The 15894-nt window shown below is 41.8% G+C and overlaps 1 protein-coding gene across 4 annotated transcripts in view; it reads left to right on the forward strand.

Moving 5' to 3' along the window:
- The window catches only part of wwc3 (WWC family member 3), a 180362-nt gene that overhangs the window by 113714 nt on the left and 50754 nt on the right, over positions 1 to 15894 (forward strand). For all 4 annotated transcript variants that reach the window (XM_069889744.1, XM_069889745.1, XM_069889742.1 and 1 more), the window contains 2 exons: positions 10748 to 10877; positions 12356 to 12502. In XM_069889744.1, coding sequence (XP_069745845.1) covers positions 10748 to 10877; positions 12356 to 12502 — 277 coding nt within the window. The remainder of the gene's footprint in view (positions 1 to 10747; positions 10878 to 12355; positions 12503 to 15894) is intronic.

The raw sequence follows: 15894 nt of genomic DNA on the forward strand, positions 1-15894 counted from the left end.
AACTCTGAAGTGGCAGCCAAGAATTTTAGGCTCAAGTGGCTGGAGTTTTAACCCATTACATGTATAGTATGGCAGTGATTAACTTGCTGAACTAACACTCATGGGTGAGGCCAAATGCCACCTGAATTAATCTGTGATCAAGTGTTTGTGTCAATCATGGTCGTCACAGTAGCCTATTGTGTTCACTAGCTTACTTTAAGGAAAGAAGCCTGCTGTTATGACTTGGTTTGGTTCTAGACTCTCAGCATTGTCCTCCACGTTCACCAGTCACCTGGAATGGCCTCAAAAGCCACAGTTCAATGACAACTGATAATTGCCAATAATTGAAAGGACAGCCACATATTGTGAAAGGAAAGGCTCTTCTGACTTGAGAAAGATCACATAAATGTTTGGCAAATCTGAGGTCATGATGGTAAATTATATGTGTTCTGCAAATAAGAGCCACAGAGGCCTTCACACTGAGTCATCCTACTCCATCAGTCTCTCTCCCCCAACCCCGTGGTGTGTAGGCCTGTGTAATTGGCTGTGGTAACAGTTTGCCCACGAACTGCGAGGATTGGAGTCTGGTTTGTTTTTTGTGGCTGGTTTCCATGACTTACTGAGTTGCTTTGTATCAGCAGTGGAAGACTGTTCTGTCACTATGGCCAATGTACGAGTGTCCCATTCACCTGACCGTTTTCAGTTTTTCCCATCAAAGTTCACCAAAGCCAATTATTTGTCCAGTCACCAGACTTGCAAACTGGGAAAATCAGCTTCTATGCAGCCTCCTCCCCCCTCCCTCTTCCACTGCAGCACAGTTATTCAGTCCTGAAAATCTTGACATACTTTGCAAACAGAATGCTTTTGTTAATTGGCACCTCAGCAAACTTCACTTAAATATATAATGCACGAGGCAAGATGGGGTGGGAGAGGGGGGGCATATACATGGAATGGGGATAAAAAAAAGATGCTCAGAGGTTTGAAAGATAACAAACATTCACAAGCATATGAGAACAAAGACTGGATTGTTTTTGGGTCCTGGGCAGGGTTGAGTGAAGGGCTGGCTGCTGTAATAGTACCTGCTGTTGATGGAAAGCTTTGCAGGAAACAGGCTGTGGTTAGGTAAGGGAATATTGCCAGCAGCTGATGATGCAAAGGCAGCAACCGTAACAGAACTTTCCATTCTTTCAGGATATGCTGCATATCTTTTCAGGGAGGATGGTTGCAACAGCTGATGCTAACCTTCCTCAAGATGTGAAAGAAAATAGCGTTTTCCCTTACCTGGTCCAGTTTGCTTAGCACACTGAGACCTCATTGATGCCACTGAGAACTCAGTACAGGTCCCACCATCATGCTCCAGAATATTCAGTTACCCTGGGAAGCTGGGAGTTACCTCTGGACCTCCCTGGAAAAGTTTTACTTAATACTCCCTGGTTGTACTAGTTCTGCAACCTCGTGCACCCCACAAACACTGCAGATCTGTACGCAGTTCCGCATCTGGCCTCTTGCATATTTCCGCTCTCCTTTGCTCCAACATTGGCAGTCGTGCTTCCAGCTGGCTCAGTCCTAAACTTTGGAATTTCCTTTTTCAATGTCTCTGCCTCTCCACCCCTTTCTTCTTAAAACCTATGTCCTTGCGTGGCTTGATGTTAGATGTTGGGTTCCACTCCTTTTCATTTGCCCTGGGATTCTTTCCAAGGTTAAAGGCACGATGCAAACAGTAGACTGCTGCTTGCTTTGTGATTTGGTCATGGCCGTGGTGTATTTACAGTTTTGTGCGTGGCATGTTTACATGGTGCAGTGGGAGGACGTGCTATCTTCCCCTTGCTTTCTCTGCCCTAGCAAATGTTTTGCAGATTCAGTGGCAGCCCGAGGTGGAATTCTGAAATTTCTGCAGTGGAGCGGAGCGGTCGGTTCTGGTGAATCAATGAATGAACCGAGCCTGCATGGTCTGTCTGAGCAGTCAGCCCAAGGACTGCACACTCGGGAGTTCTCAGTCACTGTTTCCATTTGCCTGGCCTGCATATACTTTCTCTCCACCAGTCTTTGAACTGACTGTGGCTGGTAGTGTCGACCTGGAGGTTTGTGACTGACCAGGACTTTTACCAGATCTCGCTGAACTCCCTAATCTCTGTCTCGTTGTAAATGATGAAGGGAGCAGTCATACTTATCTATTCCCTCCTCTCTGATCCATACTTCCTTACTCATTTCTTTGCTGTTTCACAGCCACGAACAACAACTTAGTGAAGATCCATAGTACTGCTGAACATTGACATTAAAGATATGCACAGAATGAATGTACGTTTCTGTGGACCAGATAAGGTTCAAAATTACGTGTCCACTTCTGGAATTATGGATACTCTGGGTTTTATGAGCAATCATTATTTTTGACCCCTCTACCATAAATCATTATTAAAAATTATAAAATGGGGACAGGGCTTCTGGCCCATAGAGTCTGTGCCAACCATCAAGAAGCCATTTTAGTCCAAACTTAAACCAATTCTATTTTATTTTCCCCACATTCCAACTAACTCTACCACTCATCTGCATTCGAGGCAATTAACCCTCCAGTGGACAGAAACCAGAGCACCTGGAAGAAGCCCACACGGTCACAGAGAGAACATGCAGACTACACACAATCACACTAGGATTGAACCCAGGTTGCTAGGTTCTGTGAAGCAGTGGCTCCATCAGCTGCACCGTTGAGTCACCCAGATTTTAATCTGATCTTTGTAACCCTTCATACATATTTGGAAGAACTTTAGCTTTCAAGTCTTGTAATGGAGGCTTGTAAATACCAAACAATGTTTTTCCATATCTATAAGACATCAGGGAAGAGCAATAAATATTCTTTGCTGGTTGACAAAAGCAGCAGATTGTTAAAATTGCCTTCTGCATTCACTGTTATAATCAATTAGATCTGAAATGGAGGTTGGCCCAAAAGGAATGATCCTTTTCAGATAACAATTGAGAATGATTTGTTCCACCTATAGTTCATGTAGGTTATAAATCAATAAATGTATTTGGCAGTCTGTTCCTCCGAGTACATCATTACTAGAAGTTAACTCAAGTTTAGAGAGACTGAGGACCATGAGTAGAAAAGCTGGCATTGACTTCAGCATTACATGATGATCCTCTTTTCTGGAATGGCCAAATGTGATGTGCAGTTTCCTGTGTGTGAATGGGAGAAGAGTGTGTGGTGAAAAATAGTTTTAGACAGTGGCTGATTGATTCACTGTCTGAGGTTGCTCCCTGATAGCTTTCATTCGATGGCGAGATCACCTTGAGTTAGTTGATAACCTCTTCTGATACTGTGATGAAGTGGCAGGGAATGTTTTTTTAAAATTCTTTAAAAATTTTCACACTATGAACCATATTAACCAAAATACACACAAACATTTCCCTCTTGAGTATACACTGTTTTTTTTTGTTTTGAATTTTGTGTGCCCGATGGAGATGTGGGGGGGCTGGTAGTCATGGTGGGGAGCTGGCTGATGGAGAACCTCAGTTTTCTTCAGGCTGACTTCCAGGCTGAAACATTTTGGCAGTTTCTGCAAAACAGGACATCAAGCGCTGAAGAGCTGGCTCTGAATGGGTAACTAAAGCGGCATCGTCTGCAAAGAGTAGTTCATGGACAAGTTGCTCTTGTGTCTTGGTGTGAGCTTGCAGGCGCCTCAGATTGAAGAGACTGCCATCCGTGCGTACTGGATGTAAACAGCGTCTTCATTGTTGAGGTCTTTCATGGCTTGTTTCAGCATCATGCTGAAGAAGATTGAAAAGAGGGTTGGTGCGAGAACGCAGCCTTGCTTCACACCATTGTTAATGGAGAAGGGTTCAGAGAGCTCATTGCTGTATCTGACCCGACCTTGTTGGTTTTCGTGCAGTTGGATAACCATGTTGAGGAACTTTGGGGGGGATCTGAGGCACTCTAGTATTTGCCAAAGCCCTTTCCTGCTCACGGTGTCGAAGGCTTTGGTGAGGTCAACAAAGATGATGTAGAGTCCTTTGTTTTGTTCTCTGCACTTTTCTTGGAGCTGTCTGAGGGCAAAGACCATGTCAGTAGTTCCTCTGTTTGCGCGAAAGCCGCACTGTGATGCTGGGAGAACATACTCGGTGACACTAGGTATTATTCTATTTAGGAGAATCCTAGCGAAGATTTTGCCTGCAATGGAGAGCAGCGTGATTCTCCTGTAGTTTGAGCAGTCTGATTCCTCGCCTTTGTTTTTGTACAGGGTGATGATGATGGCATCACAAAGGTCCTGAGGCAGCTTTCCTTGGTCCCAGCAGAGCTTGAAAAACTCATGCAGTTTGGCATGCAGAGTTTTGCCACCAGCCTTCCAGATCTCTGGGGGGGGATTCCATCCATACCTGCTGCTTTGCCACTTTTCAGTTGTTCAATTGCCTTATATGTCTCTTCCCGGGTGAGGACCTCATCCAGCTCTAGCTTTAGGGGCTGTTGAGGGAGCTGGAGCAGGGCGGATTCTTGGACTGAGCGGTTGGCACTGAAAAGAGTTTGGAAGTGTTCTGACCATCGGTTGAGGATGGAGATCTTGTCGCTGAGGAGGTCAACCAGTTTACCTATCTCGGCTGCACCATTTCATTGGATGCAAGGATCGACAACGAGATAGACAACAGACTCGCCAAGGCAAATAGCGCCTTTGGAAGACTACACAAAAGAGTCTGGAAAAACAACCAACTGAAAAACCTCACAAAGATTAGCGTATACAGAGCCGTTGTCATACCCACACTCCTGTTCGGCTCCGAATCATGGGTCCCTCTACCGGCATCACCTACGTCTCCTAGAACACTTCCACCAGCGTTGTCTCCGCTCTGTCCTCAACATTCATTGGAGCGACTTCATCCCTAACATCGAAGTACTCGAGATGGCAGAGGCCGACAGCATCGAATCCACGCTGCTGAAGATCCAACTGCGCTGGGTAGGTCACATCTCCAGAATGGAGGACCATCGCCTTCCCAAGATCGTGTTATATGGCCACCGTGACAGAGGTGCACCAAAGAAGAGGTACAAGGACTGCCTAAAGAAATCTCTTGGTGCCTGCCACATTGACCACCGCCAGTGGGCTGATATCGCCTCAAACCATGCATCTTGGCGCCTCACAGTTCGGCGGGCAGCAACATCCTTTGAAGAAGACCGCAGAGCCCCACCTCACTGACAAAAGACAAAGGAGGAAAAACCCAACACCCAACCCCAACCAACCAATTTTCCCCTGCAACCGCTGCTACCGTGTCTGCCTGTCCCGCATCGGACTTGTCAGCCACAAACGAGCCTGCAGTTGACGTGGACATTACCCCTCCATAAATCTTCGTCCGCGAAACCAAGCCAAAGAATACACAGTGTCATTTTCTCCCCTTTTTTCCCTCCCTCCTTCCCACCCCCCTCCAAACCCATTTAAACGTTCAACATATACAATACAATAAACACGTTAAACAATGTCATCACACAATGAAAATAAACAAGAAAATTGTGTCATCTACTTTTATACACTGGGTCAGTTCATTTCGTCATCTTCTCATTCTATCACTTTAGGGGGTGGAGGTCCGCTGTGGGCCCTCTCTGTTGTGTTCCATGTACGGTTCCCAAATTTGTTCAAATAATGTGACTTTATTTTTTAAATTATATGTTATTTTTTCCAATGGAATATATTTATTCATTTCTATGTACCATTGCTGTATTCTTAGGCTCTCTTCTGATTTCCAAGTTGACATTATACATTTTTTTGCTACAGCTAAGGCCATCGTAATAAATCTTTTTTGCACTTCATCCAGTTTGAGCCCTAATTCCTTATTATATCACTTAGAAGAAAGATCTCTGGATTGTTTGGTATGTTGCTTTTTGTGATTTTATTTAATACCTGATTTAGATCTTCCCAAAACTTTTTCACTTTCTCAAATGCCCAAATTGCATGTACTGTAGTTTCCGTTTCCTTCTTACAGCGAAAACTTCTATCAGATAATGCTGGATCCCATTTATTTAACTTTTGGGGCGTGATATATAGCCTGTGTAACCAATTATATTGTATCATGCGTAACCTCGTGTTTATTATTTTTCTCACAGTTCCGGAGCATAGCTTTTCCCATATTTCATTTTTTAATCTTTATATTTAGATCTTGTTCTCACTTTTGTTTGGGTTTATAGCTTATTTCATAATTTTCTTTCTCTTGCAGCTTGATGTACATGTTTGTTATAAATCTTTTAATTATCATTGTGTCTGTATTTACATATTCAAAGCTGCTTCCTTCTGGTAATCTTAGTCTCCTTCCCAGTTTGTCCTTTAAGTAGGTTTTCAGTTGGTGGTATGCAAACATTGTACCGTGAATTCTATCATATTTGTACTTCATTTGTTCAAATGTTAATAAATTATTTCCCAAAAAACAATTTTCTTTTCTTTTAATTTCTTTTCTCTCCCATTCTCTGAAGGAAAGTTTATCTATTGTGAAAGGGATTAGTTGATTTTGCGTCAATAATAATTTTGGTAGTTGGTCATTTGTTTTTTCCTTTCTACGTGAATCTTCTTCCAAATGTTGAGCAGATGGTGGAGTACTGGTGAACTTCTATATTGCACCAGTTTTTCATCCCACTTATAAAGTATATGTTCTGGTACCTTCTCCCCTATTTTATCGAGCTCTATCTTGGTCCAATCTGGTTTGTCCCTTGTTTGATAAAAATCTGATAGGTATCTTAATTGTGCTGCTCTATAATAATTCTTAAAGTTTAGTCGCTGCAAACCACCTTGTTTGTACCATTCTGTTAATTTATCTAGCACTATCCTCAGTTTCCTCCCCTTCCATAAGAATTTCCTTATCATTTTCTTTAGCTCATTGAAGAATTTCTCTGTTAGGGGAATTGGTAATGATTGAAATAGGTATTGTATCCTTGGGCAGATATTAATTTTAATGCAATTTACCCTTCCTATCAGTGTTGGTGGTAAATCTTTCCAATGTTCTAAGTCATCTTGTAATTTCTTCATTAATGGCTGATAATTTAATTTGTATAGATGGCCTAGATTATTATCTAGTCTAATACCTAGGTATCGGATTGCTTGTGTTTGCCATTTAAATGGTGATTCTTTTTTATACTTTGTGAAATCCGCATTATTCATTGGCATCGCTTCACTTTTATTTGTGTTGATATTTCCGATATTTCTCCATATTCCTTCAGTTTCTTATGTAATTCTTTTATTGATAATTCTGGTTCTGTTAAATATACTATGATGTCATCTGCAAAGCGGCAGGGAATGTTTAGCAATGCTGACAATTAGGAATCCCTCAAAGGATCATTCTAATCACATTGCACTCATTGCCTGAATGCTGTCATCTTTTGTCTTTGCTACTTTACACATCAGAAATTCTCAGAAGTTTCAAGGGTTGATTGTTGATAATTTTGCTTCATTTTCTCTGGTTTCCATGTGACGATTGGTGCATTCTTGGAGACCCCTGGAATCCACTGTTTCAGTAATCTGGCGGAAACGTGGGCTTTCTGCAGCGTTTCATTTGTACATGATGGTAGAAGTAAGACTGTGCAAAGGAGAAAATGCCAAATGGAACTCTTCAGGCACTGCTCATGCTTGTAGTTGTTTTTTTCCTTTAGGCGATAATATAGTTTAATCTTCTTAATATAAGATTAACAGAGATTGGTTTGAAATACTTCTTCTTCTTCTTTGGCTTGGCTTCGCGGACGAAGATTTATGGAGGGGTAATGTCCACGTCAGCTGCAGGCTCGTTTGTGGCTGACAAGTCCGATGCGGGACAGGCAGACACGGTTGCAGCGGTTGCAAGGGAAAATTGGTGGGTGGGGGTTGGGTGTTGGGTTTTTCCTCCTTTGTCTTTTGTCAGTGAGGTGGGCTCTGCGGTCTTCTTCAAAGGAGGTTGCTGCCCGCCGAACTGTGTACTCTATGCTTTATTTTAATACAGCACACTAGAGATCTGGCACATTGATGCAGTTAAGAGATCTGCTCCTTCACAGTGTCAGCAACTTTGGTTTAGTCTCAACCTCTGGTGCTGTCTGTGTGGGGATTGCACTCCCTGAATTTCCCCTGGATGCTCTGATTTCCTCCCACTTCCCAAAGGTGTATTGGTTGGTAGATGCAAGAGTGGCAGTTACAGGAATCTGGAGCAAAATACAAACTGATGAAGAAACTTTCCTCTCCACCTTCCCCTCTTCTACCAACCCCCCACCCCCTGACAGATGCTGCTCAACTTACTGAGTTCTTCCATAACCATATAACCATTAACGGAGTGGAAACAGGCCATGTTGGCCTTTCGAGTCCGCACCAGTTCACTGAATTTGTGCGCCCTCTTCAGGCATTGGTCCCGGTAGATTTTCATTCAATAATGATGGGCGAATTCAATGCAGGTGGAATCAGTGGTAGAAATGTTTGTGAAATGTGCAGTTCAATACTTCTGGGCAGTTTACATTTTTTATTTTTTATAAGTTAATTGGCTGCTGTGAATTGGCCTTATTTTTTTGTGAGTAGTCGAAACTGGGGTCAGTTGATAGAAGTGTGGTTACATTAAAAAATGGAAATGTGTCAGTGGAAAAGCAGTGGGCTAAAGAAGATGCAAGAGACTGCAGATGATGCAATCTGCAGCAATAAACAAATTGCTGGATGTAGCATCCAGGGAGGGGAAATCCTACTTCAGGAATGAACATCACTTCTTGAGTCATGTTTCAGCACAAAGCATCAATTATTCATTTCCTGGGTGCTGCAAGACCCACTGAGTCCCTTCAGTCGTTTGTTTTTGGCTTTGGTAGGTTTCCATGATGTATGACTGACACTCCATGCTGTACTTGAAACATTTTAAATTGATTTTTCCACCCTTTGGACATGCTTGCATGTTTTGATGCTAATATCTGCACCAATCTTTGATGGTCATATTATCCCACCAGAACTTGCCCTATTGGATATTCCCCGCTCCATCCCTCCCATCTCCTTAGCTGCATCATAGAGACATTTTTTAATCCCTCTTTCCCAGTTCTCATGAAGGATCCCACACATATTACTCTTTTCTCTCTCCACCTAGCTTTTTGAGAGTTTTCAGCATTTTCTATTCTATTTCAGATTTTCAGCATCTGCAGTTTAAAAATAATTAATTTAATATCTGTGCCTTTAGAATTGGTGTTGGTTTTAGTCAATTCCACTCTTGCAAAGAGCATGTTTCCTAAATTAAGGATAGGAGTTTTTTTTCCCCAAGTTGTTGATTCTTTTCAAAAGAGATTAATTATACTTCTCTGTTCTCTATTAATTCATCTGAATCTATTTGTCCATCTATTTGTTTTTCTATTACATCTTACATTTATTTTGTCTTCTTGGCACCTTGTGTGTTAATTATACATAGATTGTTTTGTGTTCCTGAGAAGCTGCAGCAAGTAAGGCTTTCATTGCATCTGTGCGTATGTATGCCAAACTCTCATTTCTTCATTCTAGAGGGAAGGAACATCCTAGGCCACAACTTTCCTTTCCATATTTCCTTCTGAAGGGGCCATATTAACCCTTTGAGGGTACATCATTGCTCTGTGAGGCCCATAGTTTCAAATGCTGCACCACGGATTCATCCCAAGGGACCTTGAGTGTATAAGGGCAGGGCACACAAGACCTTTGCTCTGTGATTGCCTGTTAATGTGGTGAGTGGATGAATCCTCCACACTTGTAAGCTTCTTTGTGCCCTCACCTCTTGGGCATCAGCTTCCATTATTGCCAGCTACACCTTCAGCTGCCCAGGACCCTTCCAGCAACCCTCTATTTTAAACTTTGTCCCTCTTGCCATACCTATTGTCATGCATGGTTTGAGGCTTGACAAGGCACTTTTATTCAGCCTTTGGGTGATGAACTGTACTAATGGTGCCAAGTTGTTTTATTAAAAAAGTCCTTGGAACAGCAAGATACATTAGGTCAGGACTGATTTTGGGTATTGTCTGTGCAAACTTTGAAATAATTAAATTTGATGAATTATTTTGCTCATCCTGGAGGCCCATTGTGGGTCAGCTCATTTAAGAAGGTAGTTTCAACTTTGCTGTGTTCCCCTTCTGATCAGAACCAAGGGGTGACCACATGTAGGTCAGCTGAGCATTGCAGGCAGAAGGTCAGGCTTGCTGTTGGTTCTTTTCAAGACAATGAAATATGGTTCAAATAAAGGAATTCTGCATAATTACATTTATTCATCCTTATTTTGCACTCCATTTGTTATTTAATTTGGCCCTTTCTTCTGACAATGTGCTTCTTTATAACCTCTGCAGTTCTTAAAGAGCAGAATGTGCATTTAAAAATAAATAATTGCTTATTTTGAGAAGATGGATTATTTTGGACCCTTGAGACCTTGATCAGTCCTCAAAAATAAACCTTTTGTTGAACCATTTCCATAAACAGAGGCACAAGTAAAATTGCATTATGTTCCCATGCAAACAACCATATTGTAATCTATTGTGATTGATTTTAACTTGTTGACCCTTAAGTCGATACCAAATGTATGGTGGCAGTGCCAGACAACACGCTCCTTTGTTCTCAGCACCATTTATGTGGTCAACCATTTGACTTTAAAAAAATAAGTAATAGTATCACTGATATGCTTTAATGTGTAAATTTCAGAAAACCGGCTTGTTCAATGGTTCCAGATTTTTAAAAAACCTGAAAATCTCACTGTTACTAAGATCTGAAAGTTCTTTCTATCAGTCAAAAACAATGCATTGCTCTCCAGGAGGGGAAACGTGAATTATGCAAATAAAGCATTTCATTTTTTTCTTTTGGCTCAGGATTGACCGTAAAATGTCAGATAGTCAAACCAACTATAAACTGGATGAAGCCCAGGAAATAATGAATGAGCTGAGAACTATCAAGAAATCGATTACTTTAGGAGAAAAGGAAAGGCAGGACCTTATTCAGGTAAGGCTTTTCTCTTTGTATCACGTCAAAGTTAGCAAATAACCCAGATATAAAAATACGGAAAGTGCTAGTTCAAATCTCACTGTGGTGATTTCTGAATTAGAATACAACTCGTTTGTTTTAATTCCAAGCTGGTTTTATTTTTAAAAGAAAAAGTGAGTTTTAATATAAATATAATTGTCCTTTAGGTAACTCAAGTTCCACAATGGCTGATTGGTCCTTAGCTGCCTTCTAATTTAGTATAGCAATCCACTTTGTTGGATACAAGAAATAAAGTAATTCACAACCATTGCAGAGAAATAAATTAGACAGTAAGTGCCAGCTTTTCCAGTAATGTTCTGTCCTAAAATGAATGTTCTTATAGAAAATGACCTTATTTACTCACTCATGAATTGAATTCTGTATTTTAAAATGGGGAATGAGATGATAGACAAGAAGAAGGAACCTGACATTGGGGGTTTGCCTTGCCTGCAAGATGGGCTTGTAGTTTTAGGTTTATTATTGATATATGTAACTGGTCATCAGTAGGCAGATAACTGGGGAGCAAGTGCCACTTGATGGTACAAGCCGAGTACCCCTTATCTGAAATGCTTGGGAGAAGAGATTTATTGGCTTCTGGTTTTTTTTGGATTTGGGAACAATGGAACTAAACAACACAGTAGCATCAACAGAATACTTGTATCAGTGGTAAACAACTGGTCCCTTAACACTAGCTCTATAGCCAAGTTATCCCAGGAGCACATCTACTTCCTGTGAAGGTTGAGGAAAGTTCATATCCCACCCTCCATCCTCACTACAGTCCACCGAGGATGCATTGAGTGCATTCTGTGCAACTGCATCACTGCCTGGTTTGGAAACTGTACCACCTCAGACCGCAAGACCCTGCAGAGGATAGTGAAGTCAGTGAAAAAGATCACTGGGGGCTCTCTGCCTTCCATGCAGGGCATCTACAACAGATGATATAGGCAAAAGGCAATAAACAATGTGAAGGAATCCACACACCCCTCACATAAACTGTTGTCCTTTCTGCCATCTAGTAGGAGGTACCGTAGCACTCAGGTCGTTACGTCCAGATTGGGAAACAGTTTTTTTTCTCCCAAGCCATCGGGTTCCTAAATTCCCAGAACATATGTGGATAGTGTACAGTGGACTTCTACTGTGTACGTCTTAAAATTTTAATACTATATTTCAATGTGTTTAACTTCTAACATATTTATGTAAATCTGCTCTGTGGACCTGGAGAAACGCTATCGTCTTTATTGTGCCAGCATGGTATGATCGATAAATAAAGGTGACTTGACTTGAGGTCTAACCTATTAGTGCACAACATGCTTAAATATAATAGTTGAAATTAGTCACTTAAAATGTTTAAAACTGTAGCAAATGTCAGATTGGAATGGTTCCTTTGTGGTTGCTCCTTGCAATTTGATTTCCCTGAGCCAATGTAAAATTTGTGTTTCCTTTGTGCTGCCTTTCAGAGCCTGGCCAGGCTAACAGACGAGTTCAGGAATAGCTGTTGCATTGAAAGCTCCCTGCAGGATCTCCAAACAAATGCAGGCCTCTCTTCTGACTGCTTATCACGGCAGTACTGTGAAGCCAGTTCCCAGACTGACATAATTGGAGAGGTATGCTTTTGAAATCCTTCAACCTATTAATAAACCTTCTAGCTAACGATGTTGCAATTTCATTCTGCATTGACAGAATCTATGCATTTGCCAATAACAGTTAAAAATCTGCCTTTCTCATATGTCTGACACAGGAGAAAGTCGGCAAAATCATTTTTATTTGGCCATCAGTTAATCTCTTTGAGTTTGATCGAACAATGGAAGGGTTCTATGTCATCACCTTCCTGGAAACAGTCACTTTGAAGTAAAGTGAGTTGACAATGGCAAGGCCTGGACTTCCTGGGAATAATGGTGCTGTTGTTGCTGATGTCAGAATCCAAAGATCTGGACTAATCATGCAACAAACACCAGTTCAAATATTTCTGAATATTCCTTTGGGATTTTAATCAAGTTTTAAAAAATGTGGAAATAAAATTGTAAAATTTTTGTAAACAGTGAAATTGTAAAAGCTCAACTGGTTGGTTGATTTCCTTCTGTGGAAGGAAGCCCAGCGTATTCACGTGTCTGGCCTATTTGAGCCTGATCTCACAAAAGCATGCCTTGGAATGAGCTTGGGTGATTATGCTCTTATCCACTCACTAATCCTGCAAAATATCAAATACTTGTACTGCTATTTTGTGTCATGTATGATCCATATATTCCAAGGGTGCTTGAGGGATAGATGAAGCAAGGACAGTTCTCCTTGGGAGTATAATCTCAAGATAAATATGAAGAGAAGTAATTTCTTCTTTGGTATGTTGGAAACCACACCACACAGAGGCATTAAGGATATTCCAGATTGATGCAGATTTCTGGACAACAAAGGAACCAAAGTTCATAGAAATTGGGCAGGGAATTAAAATTAAGGTGAAAGAACAGGTCAACTACTAAACTTGTTCAAGGGCTGACTGATGTTCTTATATCCCTTTGTTCTTCACTCTGAGATAGAATTGGCAGATTTACTTCTTAAAAAGCAATAAGTACTACACCTTATATGCAAAAAAGCTGATGTCTTGTTACCTGCACAAACCATTTGCATAGGTGACAGTAATCTGTAGTGTCAGGAAAACACTGTCTAAACACTGGCACATCTGGATCACAAATCCCCAAGCTACACACTCCGGTTTGAAGTAGAATGTAATATTGACTGCTATCAATCACACGAGATTACCTCCCAATCAGTCAGTGTGACTGAAAGAAAACAGGGCACCAAAGTGCACGTCAGGCTGTGATAGTGTGGTAGCATGGCTCAAAAAAAATCACCATGACATGACCAGCACTAAAGAGTTGCAAGCAATGCAACTTTGGTTTTAATTCTGTGAGTGCAAATGGAAGAGCTTATAGCACCTTTACATTTGTTTAATTATATTGGTGTGAATCACCTAAATTTAAATATGTTCTAAAGTATTCCTTGTGTGTTAACTAAGCCAGTGTAGTGGAGGGTGAAAAGATAGGTAGAAGTGGTACTAGGTAAGTAGGCAGTTTATTGAGTGTTTGGAACAAGGCAGATTTTAGAGAGCAGACTGTTGCAACAGAATTGTAAGATGTGAACAACTCTTTAATGGAGTGATGACAAAGGGTATAGCCATCTCCTGGATGAATGGCATACCAAGATATCAGACCAATATTTTAAAAAAAAATAAAAGGCAACACAGACAAATCTGTGAATATTGTTGGGAAGGATCAAAAATTAAATTGTGTGGGTCTGGAGGAGGATTAGTTCATTTTATTGCAGCACTGAAATCCATAGCCAGTGGGAATTTAAAAAAAAATCTTGTCTTGAGTTTGTGACATCACGCAAGTTGGGATAGCAAAAACTTCCCGATATGTTGTTAGTTTGGTACAGTGTAATTCAAAACTTGGTGGGATTGTGAGCAGAAAGATATAAAGAGCCTTCAGCAGGAAATAAACAGACTGAGTGAGTGGGCAAGAACATGGCTGCTGCAATGTAACATGAAAAATTCCACCTAGCTTAGTCATTGATTTAATTCAAAGTAGTTATCAATAGGTTCTTAGATGCGTGGCATGGTTAGTGCAGCAGTTAGTACAACGCTGTTACAATGCCAGCCATCAGGACTGGGCTGTCTGTAAGGAGTTTGTACTTTCTCCCAGTGTCTGCGTGGGTTTTATCTGGGGTGTCCAGTTTCCTCCCACCATTCGAAAGGTACCGGGTAGAGTAATTGGGCGGCACGGGCTCATGGGCCAAAATGGCCTGTTGCCCTGCTGTATTTCTAAATTTAAATACATTTAAATTTAAATTTAGATATTAAGGGAATCATAGGCTCTGGACAAGCTTCTGGGAAATGGGAAATGGTGTTGCGGAAACTGCCAAAATGTTTGGCCTGGAAGTCAGCCTGAAGAAAACTGAGGTCCTCCATCAGCCAGCTCCCCACCATGACTACCAGCCCCCCCACATCTCCATCGGGCACACAAAACTCAAAACGGTCAACCAGTTTACCTATCTCGGTTGCACCATTTCATCAGATGCAAGGATCAACAATGAGATAGACAACAGACTCGCCAAGGCAAATAGCGCCTTTGGAAGACTACACAAAAGAGTCTGGAAAAACAACCAACTGAAAAACCTCACAAAGATAAGCGTATACAGAGCCATTGTCATACCCACACTCCTGTTCGGCTCCGAATCATGGGTCCTCTACCGGCATCACCTACGGCTCCTAGAACGCTTCCACCAGCGTTGTCTCCGCTCCATCCTCAACATCCATTGGAGCACTTTCATCCCTAACGTCGAAGTACTCGAGATGGCAGAGGTCGACAGCATCGAGTCCACGCTGCTGAAGATCCAGCTGCGCTGGGTGGGTCACGTCTCCAGAATGGAGGACCATCGCCTTCCCAAGATCGTGTTATATGGCGAGCTCTCCACTGGCCACCGTGACAGAGGTGCACCAAAGAAAAGGTACAAGGACTGCCTAAAGAAATCTCTTGGTGCCTGCCACATTGACCACCGCCAGTGGGCTGATATCGCCTCAAACCGTGCATCTTGGCGCCTCACAGTTTGGCGGGCAGCAACCTCCTTTGAAGAAGACCGCAGAGCCCACCTCACTGACAAAAGGCAAAGGAGGAAAAACCCAACACCCAACCCCAACCAACCAATTTTCCCCTGCAGCCGCTGCAACCGTGTCAGCCTGTCCCGCATCGGACTTGTCAGCCACAAACAAGCCTGCAGCTGACGTGGATTTTCACCCCCTCCATAAATCTTCGTCCGCGAAGCCAAGCCAAAGAAGAAAGAAGATCATGCACAATCTTGAGGAATGCTGATATGAGGAATCAATTGATCTACTCTCGCTCTCATTTCTTCTGCTCAGATACAAAAGTCAAAAAGGCAGATGACTAACAGGGAGGTGGTTAGAAGTGTCATACAGCTTGGTGTTAGTATTAGAAAATACATGCTT

The sequence above is a fragment of the Narcine bancroftii genome, chromosome 7 (genome assembly GCF_036971445.1).
Source record: "Narcine bancroftii isolate sNarBan1 chromosome 7, sNarBan1.hap1, whole genome shotgun sequence".
Classification (NCBI taxonomy): Eukaryota; Metazoa; Chordata; class Chondrichthyes; order Torpediniformes; family Narcinidae; genus Narcine; species Narcine bancroftii.